Consider the following 15,800-nt stretch of genomic DNA (forward strand, 5'->3'; position numbering starts at 1 on the left):
CCCTCTATCGCAATATCATGAGGGAGTCAGACGTCACACTACAATGGCAGCAGCCATTGGGATGGGGTAGGTATGGCAAGCCATATTAACATTTAATTGCTAGTATATATTGCAGATATCCACAACATCAGTCTTCCAAGGACAAATGAATCACCTTTGCCATTGATGCGGATTGGGATCTTAATTTCAGATATCCACAAGTAGATCTTTGATATGCAGATTAAGCATTCTTCAATTGCATTTTTGCAAAGAAAAACTGTAACTTCAGATATCTACCCTTCCAGATAACCATAAATTATTTTAAATAACCAAGAATGCCTTGGGACTAGTAAATATCCTAAATTCAACTGGAATGCAGCATAGAATGGCAAGGAGTTTTATCAAGGGGCATTATGAGAAATGTATGATGTAGTGTTTCTGGAGCATGACTCATACCAGGGAGTAACAGGCAGTCAGCCTCTGTTACACAGCTTCTCACTATTGTATTTTGAATATGTCTCTTGTGAGTCCCACGCACCCATCCCCACCTTCTCGCAGTGAAACACTAAATTACTGGAATGAGCCTTAAATTTGTTTGAGTGTTTGTATTTAGAAATATAAACTGCCCACCTTGCAAGTTTTTAAAAACCTCTCCAGAATTGGAAATGGTGTTCTCTTCATGTCTCGGTCATTTGTCATGGCTTGTAGGGAGCACAGTGTAATGTAATGGGAATGTTGGCTGTTTGCTCAAAGTCTTATTTGTTGGGGTGTCTGTGTTTTATGTTACTGCAAAGCATCTGGGAGCGGCCCAGTGCAGTATCACAACGGATGAAACAGTGGGCTCGGTTTATGGTCTCATACTGAAACAATTCACTGTGGCTTCCTTGATTGGGTGTGGCACCAACCCTTCCCAGTCATGCATTCAACAGGAGGAGGAGGATTGTGGGGGAGACTCTGACTGTGTAAATCATTGAAATCATAATATTTTCTGACACACCCTCCACCCGAGGACATCAGCTGCTCTCTGCAGTGTGTGTCCCAGCCTGGAAGAGACTGTCCGTTCAGAGCAGGCAGACAGTCTGCTGTCCACTCAGATTCTGTTAATTCTCCTGCCGCTCTTTTTTATTCCAATAGATTCTTGTGGTTAAACTTTCCCCTCACTCCTGCACGCACTCCACTGACTGTCTCAAGTCATGAAACCGGATAGAAGGAATGTGGTCCTGCCTGTTTCCTTCTCCCTCTCTGTCATTGCCTCTTGTCTTTTCCTTCTTTTTTTTACTTTGAAATCCTCCTTTCCAAGAACTTAACTGAGAGGCACTTCCCACAGTCTAAATGTGTCCTGTAAGGTCTGGATAGATTTTCATGTGAAGCTGCAATATCAACAGTACTAGGTGTCTCTAACAGTCGGTAGTGAGGAGGTTAACTGCGACAGTCTGGAAGAAAAGTAGAATACCAGCCTCGACTTGCAGGCAGTTATTGCGCAAAACAACAGTGTCCAAATTTTGCTAAATATTTCCAGATGTGGAATGAGCGATCTGCTGAATGTGAGCTGTATCTCAGTGGGATATTCACACATCCCACTCTATACCTAGCTATACATTAGCAAGTTTCTGCCTAGCACAAGCTGAAATGCTGACGTTATGAGTATGATAAAAGTAGACTGTCACTATTAAGTGAGGTAGGCTGAAGGTAGGCTGATAGTAGGTTGCAGCTAGGCTTGCAGCTCCCCCCTCCTGGCTCTCCTCTGTGTTGAGGGAGGATCCAGGAAGGCTGCCAGCTGCTGACAGAGCCTCTGTTCCACTGACACACAACAGCAGCGAGAGACGGAGGAAGAACAGTGAGCACACTCAGCACCCTACATCCGACATGCCTCAGGTAAGAACTAATACACAAGCTGTTGCAGGCTGTAAAGGCTATGGAATGATCCGCACACTATGTAGCCTGGTGACTTTTTCATTAGTTTCATGTAGTTTTCACTGAGAAAAGTTGCTCAGCTGGCGACTTTAGACTGTAACTGGTGTGAACGTGTGTTACTGTCGGAGGACGATGGGAAAGTTTAAGTGAGGCGGACAGTTTCCTGCTGAAGAAGCGCCATTTCACGCCGGAAAAAATGTCGCTGAGGATTAACTTTCAGTGCATAGTTCAAACTGTTTGTGGTTTACAAAACAGTCATTTTGTCTTAAGGCCGCCGTCATAGAAAGACAGATTCAGCTGAGCAGCTTAAAGAAACGACTTCAACTTCTTTCACGGAGTTTGTACGGAGCAGTCTGCCAGCTGCCCCTCCCTGACATGACCTGCAGCTGACAGCAAACAGTTCTGAGATACTCTTACTGACACATTGGGCACATGTAGACAACATACAGGCAACATTATAGTAGAAGGATGTTACAGCAGTGAAATTACATAGAATAAAGAGAGCACCGTGGTGTTAAGTAACTGAATCAGAGGCGTGTCTTATTTGAATGTGGGCCAAGGTTGAGCCACCTGTCTGTTACTGCTGAATGTAGATCACGATTGTGCAAAGCGTGGCTTCCGCTTTATTGTAGTACCTTTCTCAGTGGGCTTCATTCTCTTCTTGAATTGATAATCACAAGTAAATCCATCATGGGAAGGGGGGCACCCTGGGGGTCAGTGCCACCTCAGGTCTCAAATTTACAAATAGGCAAGACCAGGACGAGAGCCAGACTGATATATCAGGTGGCAGATATTATCAACAAGTATTTTCCTAGCATGAACTGGTAACTGCATCCAGGGCGAACAATGTGCACTGATATGAAATCTTTTTCTAATAACATTGAAAAGATGCTTGTGGTAATTCAACATTGTTAAATTCCATGCACTGATGTCATTGTAGACAATAAAGTTTATTGTTAAACTGTAAAATATTTAGCAAAACGTGTTTGTATATCAGCTGATTTATCAACATCAGTTTTTTTTTTACTTCCTTATATCAATATTAGTATGGACCAGCCCACGTCTGAAAAACCAACCATTAAGTCAAAAGGAATGATTTGAAACAGCTGAGAGCAAACATTCCCAGAGAAAACCCAATGCTCAGCTAGATCTTGTTGTCAAGGACCCTAACCCTAAATTTAACTTTGCAGATTGTTTTATAAAGCCCCAAAACAAGCTTAAATACCCTAAAGTTTGTCCCACCTCACCGCTGACGTGTGGAAGCAGCTGTGTAGGGTTTCAGATGAATAGTGAGCTGAAAGAGGAGGGATTTATTTGGGTGTGGTAGCATGCTAACAGAAACAGAAATTGAAACAACTCATAAAATGCTTCTCAAGAACTGTACTTTCCAATTAATGTTAAAATGACTAGTTTTAATAAAGGTAACCACAGTACATACATACAAATTACAACTTTCATCCATTAAACTCGTACACTGTGTTTGACAGTGCTTATATTTCTCTGACTCATTTGGTATCTTTAAGCTAACATAATCTTTGTTTAATTCTTCCATGAATAAAATGTGGTGTCAACACTGTGCCTTTGTCTACAGTCATGATGTGGGCGCTCTCTGTGGGATAGTTTTTCTTGAGGTGAAGAGGGCCTGCAGCAGCTTGTGGTAAATCAGTCAGAAAGGGTGTGGTTTTGACAGAGTTGTTGGGCCACATGAAGTGAACAACTGCAGCAAAAAAACGGAGTGACTTCCACTGATGGCCAAGAGACAACTACCTGAAAAGCTGCTGTACACACACACACACACACATTTAAACTTTGGTTCAGTTGCAGTTTTTTTTATAGAGAAAAGGCTCTAAAAAGCTACAGTACACCTCCTGCTCAGCAGCAAACAGCAGATATACAGTCAGGAGCTGGTGGAGACCAAAACTATAGCTAAAACAGTGAGTTTTGGACTTGGACACAAACACAACTCCAACTGAATGCTGATGTTACAGGGCCCTATTAGTTCCGCGATCACTGAATCGCCTACGGAATTGCGGAATTGGTCGATTAAGACGGAATCTATTTTTTAACATGGAATATCGCAGAATTTGACATAATTTCACTGAAATGCTGTTTTCATGTGGAGGGAACGTCTGTGGAAAACTGCACAGAGGGAAGCAAGTCTTGGTGGCACAACAAGCCCCCTCCACAGACTGAGCCCTTCCCCCCTCAAAACAATGTAAGCACGGGGAAGCGGCTGCCCACGGCTCTGTCTTCGTCAGCGAAAAAACTGAGAAACTCGACATTAACCCCTCAGTACAGAGCCGAGCAGTTCCCAAACAACTTGTATGTGTCTGCCAACACTCAGTTGACTGGAAGCGTAAAAATTTGTGCAATGGCCATGTGAGAAACAAGGAAAAATACATAATGATAACGTTAAGTAATAACGTTAGCAAGACCATGTCCGTACAGATGTGCATTACTGCTGCTACATTAAAGTCATCGGACTCCAGAAAAGAGTTTGTTGAAGATTTCGTGACTATGGGAAACTTGAAGAGAGAGTAGCTCACGAGGTCTAACTAGTCTATAACTTGTTTAAGTTACATTTTAAGAAGTTTAAAATGTTTGGTTATTTTATGACAAGTCAACTAAAGTTTCATTACTTGCTACTTGTTTTTGATGGACTTTGATGTACTGTATGGTACGGTATTGAGGAAATAAATTTAAGTAAATTTCTATTTAATTTGTGTACATTTTAGTCATTTACATTAAAAGCACACTGTTTTGGGTAGTTAAATAAGAGTAAAAGGTAAAAAAAAAATGTGATTCCCAAAAATTAGAATGGAAAAAAACTGAATTCCCAAAAATTAGAATGGAAAAAAATGGAATTAGGGAAAAAATAAAATGGATTTTATAGGGCCCTAATGTTAGTCGGTAACTGTTGGAGATGTGATAAAAGAACTGTTTGCTAACTTGTTGGTTTATCTTAACAACTTCATATGGTTGCTATATTCAGAAAAGTCACTGATAACCACTTCAAGCAGTTGTAAGCAGTTGTTCCTAGCTCTGCAACTGGATAAGCTTCTAATAAGTCCTGCTGGGCTATGAGATCTTAAGTAGTCCCCCCAGGAATCTGCAGAGAAAAAGTTTAAATTCCACGGGGAGCAATTTTGATTCTGCGGAGAGCAATTCTTGATTCCGTGGCTTTAAAGTTAAAATTCCGCAAGCATAAAAAAAAACATACTTTCTTTTAAAAAACATACTTTTTTAATGTAATAATGAATTAAGTATTCTCTTATGAAATTAATTGCAATACCAGAACAATTTAAAACATTGTGGAACCTACTATTACTGGTTTTTAAATAAACAATATCAACATTTTCTTTGTCACTGTTGGGCAGATTTTTTTGCAACATAAAAAGTGCAAAACTTTTCACCAAACTATGGGTGAAGGTTTAGGAACTAGCAGTGAAACCAGTTCCTCTGAAGTTCTGGTGTCACTTCAGGAGAGCTGGTGTCAGTGAACACAGAACCAGACTGAGCTGCTCGTCAGTACATTTCTCTACACATTGAGTCAGCCTTCCTGCGGTGGAGTAATTGACGGCATGTGATTAACACAAGCTCGACAGCAGTTCAAACTGTAACTACATTCAGAGCTGCGACACGTTTGTTTGACGATGATTCAGGTGTTCTTCACTCACCTGGTGGATGGAAACTTGAGTCTGTCACTTTACTGCACGTTGATAATGAAGTTATTTTCATTATCAACATGTACTTCTACTGTGAGTCTAGAGCCCAGTCTATCTGACAGCGACATCTAGCGGCCGGGATGAAAACTACATGCAAAATGTGATATTCCGCGGAGGGTCTTTGAATCCGCGGACGGCTGACAAATCTGCGGTAAATTCCGCGATCGCGGATTCCTGGAGGGACTACTTAAGAGTTTGAATGTGTGAGCAAAGTCAGATCTTCAAAATCCATTCCATTCTAAGTTTTGTTTTTTAGGTTAAAGCTACACTTAGTGTTGTCACGATACCAAAATTATGACTTCGGTACGATACCTGCCTAATAGTGCTGGGCGGTATACAGGTTCAGACCGAATACCGGTGTATATTTTCGTTATGATATGAATTTTCAATATACCGCCATACCGCTGTATTTGATTACACAACGTTCGGAACGCTGCGCCGCGGGACACTGTTTCAAACCGGACCCTTTTCAATGTTGCGCATCTAAACAGGCATGGTGCGACGGCCAGGCGTAGTGGGGGTAAACAGTAGTGCTCTGGTGTTATGTTACGGTGAAGATAGATAGGATAGACATTGCAGTTCATCACTTCATCCGCGGACGTCAAGATGAGCAACTGGAATGCTGCTGAGATCCGGGAGATGCTGGCGTCTCTGTAGCTGTCAGCTTGTACTTGTAGTGGCAAGCTACTTACGGTCGAAACTTTCAAATTAAAAGCCCCCCGCTAAGAACCCCATTCTAAATTTCAGTGAGGAGCAATATAAAGCTCTTATTTTGAAGACAAATTCGACCTGCTTCCTGTTAGCTGTCTGTTGCTTGAGGCAGCTAATGGAGGGGGCGAGGCGCTCCACCGCACGCTTCCTTTAATAGCGAGGATTTAACATCGGCGTGTGTTTGACTGAGGAGGCGAGAATATGGGCCACGGGTCTATGATTAAGTAAATCTATCATGTGTCGCCACATTTCTTCCGATGCATATGTTGTATGTCACTGTTTACGCCCAACTTCGTGCTTCACGCCATGTCACAAGTTTACACCTACCTCAGTGGCGCTTTTTGGGAAGAAGGAATGAGAAAACTGGTTGAGAGAAGAAAATTACACCTCCCTTATAGATAGACTGCTGCCTTTACCTTGCAGCAAATGTGCCGCCTTTTCTATCTAAAAGGGGCTAGTAATTGCTCTCTCAACCAGTAGAAAATGCTGTGAACACCTGATTATGCATGAAAAAAAAATACCGTCATATACCGTGAAACCGTAGGGAATTTTGAAAAATACCGTGATATACATTTTTGGTCATACCGCCCAGCACTACTGCTATCAGACAAAAGATACAGACGTTATCTGCTGCTTGTGACACTTCCTCAGGCTGTAAGACTCCTGAACTCATCCTAAACACTTAACTGTAAAAAGTACTTTTTCTTGAGTAGCATGAATGCACTACAGCATACGTTTTGTTGCTCAAGTCTGTGTTTCTAGAACGGCAAATCAATTCATCTTGACCCTCGAACCTTGAACAGCAAACTCTTTAACTGAAAAAGGGTAAAAGGTATCAACGAGGAAACCTGCAAATGATTCCTTTTTTACACTACACATGCAAAATACAATTCATTGTATTTTACCATCTACTTACACAATACAAATCAGGCTAAGTCAATGACCAACAAATAACAGGTAAATCAATGTGCTTATCAAGGATCTTTTAAAAAATCTATAAAAATCACTATTAATATAACTAATAATCACTTATCTATTTCCAGGGGATATCTTCAGTTTGACCCCCTACACTCTCATCGTGGAGACACTGGGAAGTGGCCTTTGGGTCTTCACATAGACACCAAGTCCAAACAAATGAGTGCAGTCATTTTTGGTCATACCGCCCAGCACTACTGCCTAAAATATCTCGATACCGATACTGAAACGATACCACGGCGGAAAACTAAAACATCATCAAAAGTAATGGCATAAATTTTAGATGACAGAATGTGGAGCTTAAAATTATTTTTTTCTTTAAATTATATATATATTTTTGTAAAAGCTGCTGAGCTTTACAGCTTCTGTATCCAAGAAGACAAGTGTCTTCTTGTTTCGTTCATTTGTCTTGTTTGCTCTCAGAGATTATTAACTAACCTGATTTTCCATTTAAAGCTCAGTGCTTGTAGTAGAAAAAAATTAACAGCACATTAACTACAATTTTATTCGGCATAAAAATAATGAACATAAATGACATTAACTGTAAGTCTGGCAATTCATAAAATAAGATAATACTTTATTCGTCCCACGAAGGCAGAATTTGCAATTTGCATTTCATGTTGATTAAGTTCAAACCCTGGATTATTAGCCTGCAAACTACATTAGTGCACTAAAGTACAACACAAATGACCCAGACCTGGTGGAGGTCTGTGCTCTAATCAGACCATTTTCTAATAATATAAATTACAATGTATATTATAAATTATTAACAAAAATGTACATGCTATGATTATATTACTAGTACTGATTGACTTAAAATAGATAAATTATAAGTGGTGTTGCTGATCAGCATACTTGTGAACACCAGCGCATGTTATGGTAAAGTTCATGTTACCAGTGTAAACGCTGCGTTTGCATACAGAGATGTGTGGAACCACATTAGACTGTTAAACAGTTAGCTTTGCCCCTGACTGCCTCGTGCAACTCTGTTGTGAAATAAGTTCGCTTGTCACAAAAAAACACTCGCTTGATTTACATCTGGCAGCTCTTTGAACTCTTTGAACAAGTCAGCATGTCTGTCAGCTGAAAGTGGCATGAGTGCTCCTGCCGCTCGGCAAGAAGAAAAAGCAGAGAGATGAGGCAGAGGCACGTTGCCGCAGTAAGGGCAAGCCCACGGACAGCACAAAGCCCGTCTGTAAACGACGCTTTAAATCCGCAATGACCAAGGGAGCCAACACGTCTGTCTCGCTCTGCTCCGTGACTGTCGGTCACAGTGAAGCCACGCCCACTCTGGCTGCAGGCAGTGAGGAAGCAGAGAGAAGCTGCACACAGACACGCTGCCCTGCTGTCGCACAAAGTTCATAAAGTACCGATACTAATAAAACGTGAAAAAGTATTGTTTTTAACGGCTGGGTACCGCGGTACCTTTCTAGTACTGGTTTACCCTGCAACACTAAACTATAAGTGCTCTTCTGCAACAAATTCTTTCTTGCTGACTTTTTGATGGAGGTGATGATTCAGCACACTGGAAACCCTGAAATAGGTATGATGTTGATGTTCACCTGCTGTCCTGTTTCATCGGGACACTGCATCGCCACTCTTCTTTCAATTTACAGGATTCCTTTAGCTTGCTTCAATGCAGATGGAGATATATCTCATAAGTGTAAAATACCAGGGGTTATTGTTAGACAGTAGATAGCTGGTTGCTAGTTTGCTACAATAACACCAACCAGTGTTTGCAAGCTGTTAAATTTGAGTTAATGAGAGAATCTGGCAATGAAATGTAGTTTTCCTTAGCTGGCAGGGTGTTGGTTAGCAGAGTTACAGCACTTCTTTTGGTGTCCCCCTAAGAAATTACTCCTGAGAACAGTTTATGTATTTGTCCCCACCAGCTGCAAGTTTATTCATTTATTTATTTATTTATGCTATTATTACAATCCTACTCATACATTTGCAAAATCAACCATAATGACCTAATACTCTGAGTAATATTAGAGAGACACCATGGCTTAGTAAGTGTGAGTATCATATTGCACAACAACACTCATTACAATAATGTCTCCCTGACCCTGAACCTGCAATAATTAGTTTTTGATATGGCAAAATACAAAATAAGGTCAAGACTGAACTTTGAGCCTAATGTTTATGGTGGTAAGGAGGAAATGATACCAAAAAGTAATGGTACAAAACTGCTTGCTCCACCTAATGAGCCTTTGTTGCGGCGAAATGTGGGTCAGGAGGATGAGTTCAAAGTTCAGAGGCCTAAGTGTTCCTACAACTCAAACACTCCTCGCTGAAAACAGGCAATGACAGAACGCCTGCGTGAGCTAACAGTTTGAGTCAAGCTTTGAGAAGTAAACCAACCAAGCCAACCAATCAGAGGCGGAGTAGGGCGGGTCTTAAGAGAACTAGTTGGTCTTCTTGAGCAGTATGAACCCTCTGCTGTTCAAACAAAATAATAGAGTGACTAGGAGACGCAGGAAAATGCATTCACACTGATTTCCCTTGTTAGATCTATGAACTTTTTAAAGAGCAAAATAACCACATGATAGATTGGTATCATCACAGTCCTATGATGCATTTTATTTTATTGCAATATAAAATTCAGTGTTTCGTTGCAGCCCTACTCACAGTCCCATTCAGGACAGCTGTTAAACTCGCCTGTCTTGGGCCCTGGTAGCTCAGTTGGTAGAGCATGCGACTCATGCCCAGAGGGAACCCAGGGTTCGAGTCTGACCTGTGGGCATTTGCTGCATGTCATCTTCCCTCCCTCTCATCTACTTACCTGGAATCTCTCTGCTGTCCTGTCAATAAAACAATGAAAAGGCTAAGAAATACTAAAATAGAAAAATAGAAATACACCCATCTGTCCAGCCGCGTTAACTGCTACGTAGTCTATGCAAATTCTACTTGGCTAATAAGGTCACTAGCATGACGGCTAACGGAGCTCTTTGTGCAGAGGCATGGATTTGGGTCGAATAACTAATACTTAATCCTGTAAAACTGCAATGGAACTATCATAACAGTGACATTAGATCTAGGCATGACTATATCTGATATCTGTCTTTCTCCATTTATTCCATGCTTTTTTTTCTCAGTTTTCAGATCTGGAGAAGGCCATCAACACGCTGGTCACCCAGTTCCATTCGGCTTCAGCTAATAATGGGCCAACGCTGAAAACTGATGAATTCAAAGGTCTTCTGTCTTCCCAGATGCCTAATCTGGTCCAGGTAAAACTGCTGTCATTCTCAATGTTCTTCACCCTAAGACAGACCTGCTGCTGACTGCAGCAGTTGGGTGTGGCAAAGCACCTCAGCTTACACACCTCACACAGACAGTTGGAAACATGCTCAGCAGCAGAGTCACAAACACAAACTGTTAAGACTTGCAAACACAGAGAAGAACTACGCTCAGTTGAATGTTGCGAAAATACATCTAACTTGCAAACACAGAGAAGAACTACGCTCAGTTGAATGTTGCGAACATACATCTAACCTTTAATTCAACTGACTGTCTCGGTCGTTTTAAGGAGTGTTTTCCTGAAAATCTGTTGTTAAACATCCTGTTAGGTTTAAAAGGTGGCTCTAATAGTGCCTTGTATAAACGCTTGTGTTATTTTGCTCGCAGGTCAAACAGGTTGCGTGTACTTAAAACCAAAGGTGTTGCAAATGAAGCACATGTGTATTTACATGTTAGAAGTAGACTACGTGCTAGATAACTGAATCTGACTACATACCCAGATAATATACATATATATATTATATATATATATATATATATAGTGTGTATATATATATATATATATAATATTATATATGTATATATATGTATGTGTGTGTATGTATGTGTATATATATATATATATATATATTATATATATATTATATATATATTAATATATTATATAATTGTATATGTGTTATATCTATTTTATTATGTGTATATATACTCATATGTGTGTGTATTTATCTCTATATATGTGGTGCATATATATGTGTGTATGTCTCTATATATCGTGTGGGTATATTTATGTGGGTCTGTTATAATATGTGTGGTCCTGTATATCTATCTGGTATGTATAGATGAGATATGGAGGAGGTATAGGAGGTATGGTATAGGGAGAGAGGAATAGATGTATGTATAGTATAGGAGAGGTAGGTATAGAGAGAATATAGAAGAGAGAAGATAGAGGTGGGGGGAGAGAGAGAGATAGGAGAGAGAGAGATAGAGAGAGAGAGAGAAGAGAGGAGAGATGAGGAGAGAGAAGAGAGACGAGAAAGAGGGAGAGAGAGAGCGAAGAGATATATAGAGAAGATAGATATATAGATAGAGAAAGAGTAAAGGAGAGAGATAGAAAGAGATAGAGATATGATAGAGAAAATAATCTATGAAGAATATATAACTGGATTTCTACTAATGTATTATATAATTATATATTATATTATTATATATCTGTGTGTATATATATATAGTGTGATATATATATATATGTGTTATTATATATATATATAATATATATATACAAGGTGTATTTATATATATGTGTTTATATATATAATATTATAATAAATGTGTGTGTTATTGTGTGTGTGTATCTATATATATATATATATATTATATTATATTATATATATTATATATATAGGGTGTATATATATATATATATATATATATATATATATATAAATATGTGTGTATATATGTGTGTATATATATATATATATATGCTCGAGTTCCACATGTTGTACTGATGTGTTCCTGCAGGGAATTGGCATATATATATATATATATATATATGTATATATATGTATATATATGTGTATATATATATATATATATATATATATATATATATATATATATATATATATATACGTATGTGTGTGTGTGTGTATATATGTGTATATATATATATATATATACATATATGCTCGAGTTCCACATGTTGTACTGATGTGTTCCTGCAGGGAATTGGCACAGACCAGGGCATGGCTGAGATCCTGCGGAAGATGGGCGTAGGTGACGGCGAGGGCATCTCTTTCAAGCATTTCTGGAACTTAATCCAGTCAGTAGCCACCTCGCAGCACGGCCTCCTTAGCAGCCAGCAAGGATGCAGCTGCATCCTCCTGTGAAGAGCATGCTGCCAGCCCAACACATCAGCACACTGAGTCTCCACCCTGAAATGTTACTAGACAGAGTAACAATATTCGCATCACTCTCCTCATCAGGTGTCAGATGGAATACAAAGGCAGAGCCTAGTCTGCGCACAGCAAGCCATTTCCAACCCTCATGGGTAAAACAACACAGGTTCCAAATGCTGACATCTCTATCCGACAGGTTTGCAAATTACACTTCTGCCACTATACTGCCTAGCATTTTTTGCACCAGATAAAGTTCAAATTCAGGCTAGTTTGCATTTCAATTCTCAAATTGTCCATTTCCTATTTAAAATATCTAAATACAATTAGAACTAGTTTACAATTACATCTAACCATCCTCTTACTAACTACCAGATAACAAATATTTGTAGTCATTTAGTGATATTGAATTAAGTAATTTACAGGACGTCATTTTATTTAACACACTTCTCATTAAGAAATACTTAAGATGCTCTATGGCGTCTGATTGCCCCCGCCCCCCCTTCCAACAGTAGAAATGGGGAGGTTGTGTCCAAACATTATCGTATCTTTGCTATACTGTCACTCACAATCATGTCCATTTCACAGAGTGGTGGACATTCAGAACAGCTACATTATTAACACTCATGCCTTCAGATGTGGTTTGACTGTATGTCCTATTAACTAATGACACATATTGAACTTCCAGCATTTTACAGCACTTAGAAAACAAAACCCCAACACTAAATTTTAAATAAATGGTGCAAAAGGTGCTGGCGTTATGACAGATATATTTAAAAATATAGAAACTCACTCCAATTTTGTCTTCATATTCACTTTTGTTTTCCATGTTCAAATGAGTTGTTACTTATAACAGGAGGATGAACTGCCTGCTGTTGTGGTATTTACAACAATTATATTTTCTAATAGCAATGGTCATCTTACTAGTTATTCACATAAATGCCAAGCATATACTGGAGTTTATAGACAACATAATATAACTTTACATCAAAAAATGCTAACTCATGAGTATCATTTGAAGGCACATCAGTATGGGAACATGTATAAACAACACATAAGGTCACATTATGAGAAATATTGAGAAAGAACGACAGTTTTGATACATTTGAATGAGATTCTGTCTTCCTTTGCATAGAGCTCAAGGCTACATTTTTGCTGCAGTTCTCATTTCACAATATCCGGGGGGGACTAACAGACAGAGACAGATAAACGTTTAAATTCGCCAGACACTCAATAAGAGTTGCTCAGTATTTTGTATCTGAAATCCACTAGCTGCTTTTATATTTTACCAGCTTATGGCTAGCTGGTGTTAAACCTTATCTGAATCTTTAGTATATGACACTAATCATCTCAATTTGACCTTGTGTGCTTGTTACAAAACACAAAAGTGTATTTTGAATGCATTCTATATGTCTAACTTTGGAGAAACATCTCATTGTTTGCATTATAGTCTCTTTATACATTTATACCAGTAATGCTTTACCCTTTGTGATCCTGCATTTTCAATGTATTTATGTTTTGTAATTCTCTGTATTCTGACCTGTGTGACACCTTAAGAAATGATGTAATAAATATACAAAAAATTCAGTTGGACTGCTTTTGTTATTGTTTAATCATGTATTGGTTAAAATGAAAATAACAAATCGTCTTACACAGTTTAAATAGTCTTTATGAAAACATGAAGTATCTGCAGGAAGAGTTGTTATTTTTTATTGCTTTAAAGGTAAAGTGTGTAGGACTTAGGAGGATCCATTGCAGGTAATGGAAAGTAATAATCAGAATTATATTTTTATTAGTGTATAATCAGATGAAACGAAGAATCATGTTTTTGTTACCATAAAAAATAGTCTTTCCTATCAACAGGGGAAGCAGGACCTCTTCCAAACCCTGGCTCTATAACAGGGCCTTTAACCTTGTTGGCGACCACTGTAGGTTCTCATACATGGTTGGAGGGGTAGTGGTACTTACCTTGCGGGGCAGCTAGATTCACAAGATCACACAATAATAATAATAATAATAATGATGTAATCTCGAAAATCTTACAGTAGTTCAACCAATCAGTGTCCTTTGAGGAACTACAGGCAACTTTGAAACGGTAATGGTGGCTCCTCAAGAGGTTAGCATAGATGCTGATATAACATCAGTTATTTCGGAAATGGTGACAATATTTATTGAAAGAAGAGCAAAGAACGGCACTGAAGGCTTTTCTCGAGTGAAAATGTGTGAGTCTTGGCATTGCTAGATGCCACTAACGTCTGCACACTGGACCATTAATTTGGTTATTATCGTGATGATTTCCATTCTTCTAGTCATTACATCTCTATCAAATGTGTAGCTGTGCCAGTAAGCTGAAGCAGCAGTATTAATCTATGTAGCACTTTATGGCAGTGTCCTATCAGCCTCAGGCAGAATATGCGTGTCAGACGTTTTTGCATAGAAGAATACTACAGCTACTGTGCAGTTCAGATGAAACTGACCTGAACTTATTTCACACATTATACCAGCATTATGAATTTAGATTCTCAGGGAATGATGGAGCACATCCTCTCTTGAGTTTTTTTCCTTCAGGCGTACCTCGAAAGAATTCTAGATAGGAAGAGAACACATACTTATTCATGACTTTGACCCTGCCAAAAATATCGAGCTCTGTTTGCTCATCATGGTCAACAGCATTCATGATCTGCTTCGATTTGATGTACAGGGCATTTTCCTTTGCTACAACCTGATCTAACCAAATCTGTCTGTTCTGTGGTGCCCTCTCATAGTTTTCAACAGTGCAGCCATAGAATCCTCGTTGCAGACGATCAGGCCAGGGCTGCTCAGTCACCATGGGGTGGTCATCTCCAACAAATGCTGTGCACAGGGGGCTGTCAGTCCCCCGTGCGCGGCCTACTTCACAACCGATGACACTCATTAGGAAAAGCGAGAAGGTTCTGAAGTTACGCACAGATGCTGAAAATACTGCTGCCATGAAGTAACGACCCCATCTCTCACAGTTGTAGATACACTGCTGGAACTGGAAAGTCTGACGAATGAAGCCATTGAATTTAGATGCTTTGAGATCCTTTCTCAACACCTGCAGGGAGGACTCATCATGCTGCTCATTAAAAGTTTGGTGGAAATGTTCAATTTCAGTTTGACTGTCAGTGCTCATGAACTTTCCTGCCAGACTTATACTAAGATTTTCTCTCTGAACTTTGTAAATACATTCATTGAGAACATAGAAAAGGTCTGATGCAGCTTCTTCTCTGGCATTGTATCGTATCTCTACGAGTAGATCCTGAATGTTACTAATTTGCTTGAATTGAATGTTTTCTTCATCTGGTCCTGGCTTGGTAAGCCAAATTGCTTTCAGGTG

General features: G+C 39.3%; 1 protein-coding gene across 1 annotated transcript; it reads left to right on the forward strand.

The window, feature by feature from the left end:
• The first annotated feature begins 1,695 nt into the window (after positions 1 to 1,695).
• s100v2 (S100 calcium binding protein V2) lies at positions 1,696 to 14,029 on the forward strand. Its single transcript, XM_030412510.1, has 3 exons — positions 1,696 to 1,854; positions 10,403 to 10,534; positions 12,272 to 14,029. The coding sequence occupies exons 1-3, from the start codon at positions 1,846 to 1,848 to the stop codon at positions 12,434 to 12,436; spliced, it is 306 nt and encodes a 101-aa protein (XP_030268370.1). The 5' UTR covers positions 1,696 to 1,845; the 3' UTR covers positions 12,437 to 14,029.
• The last annotated feature ends 1,771 nt before the right edge of the window (positions 14,030 to 15,800 follow it).

Source organism: Sparus aurata, chromosome 3, assembly GCF_900880675.1.
Source record: "Sparus aurata chromosome 3, fSpaAur1.1, whole genome shotgun sequence".
In the NCBI taxonomy this organism is placed as follows: domain Eukaryota; kingdom Metazoa; phylum Chordata; class Actinopteri; order Spariformes; family Sparidae; genus Sparus; species Sparus aurata.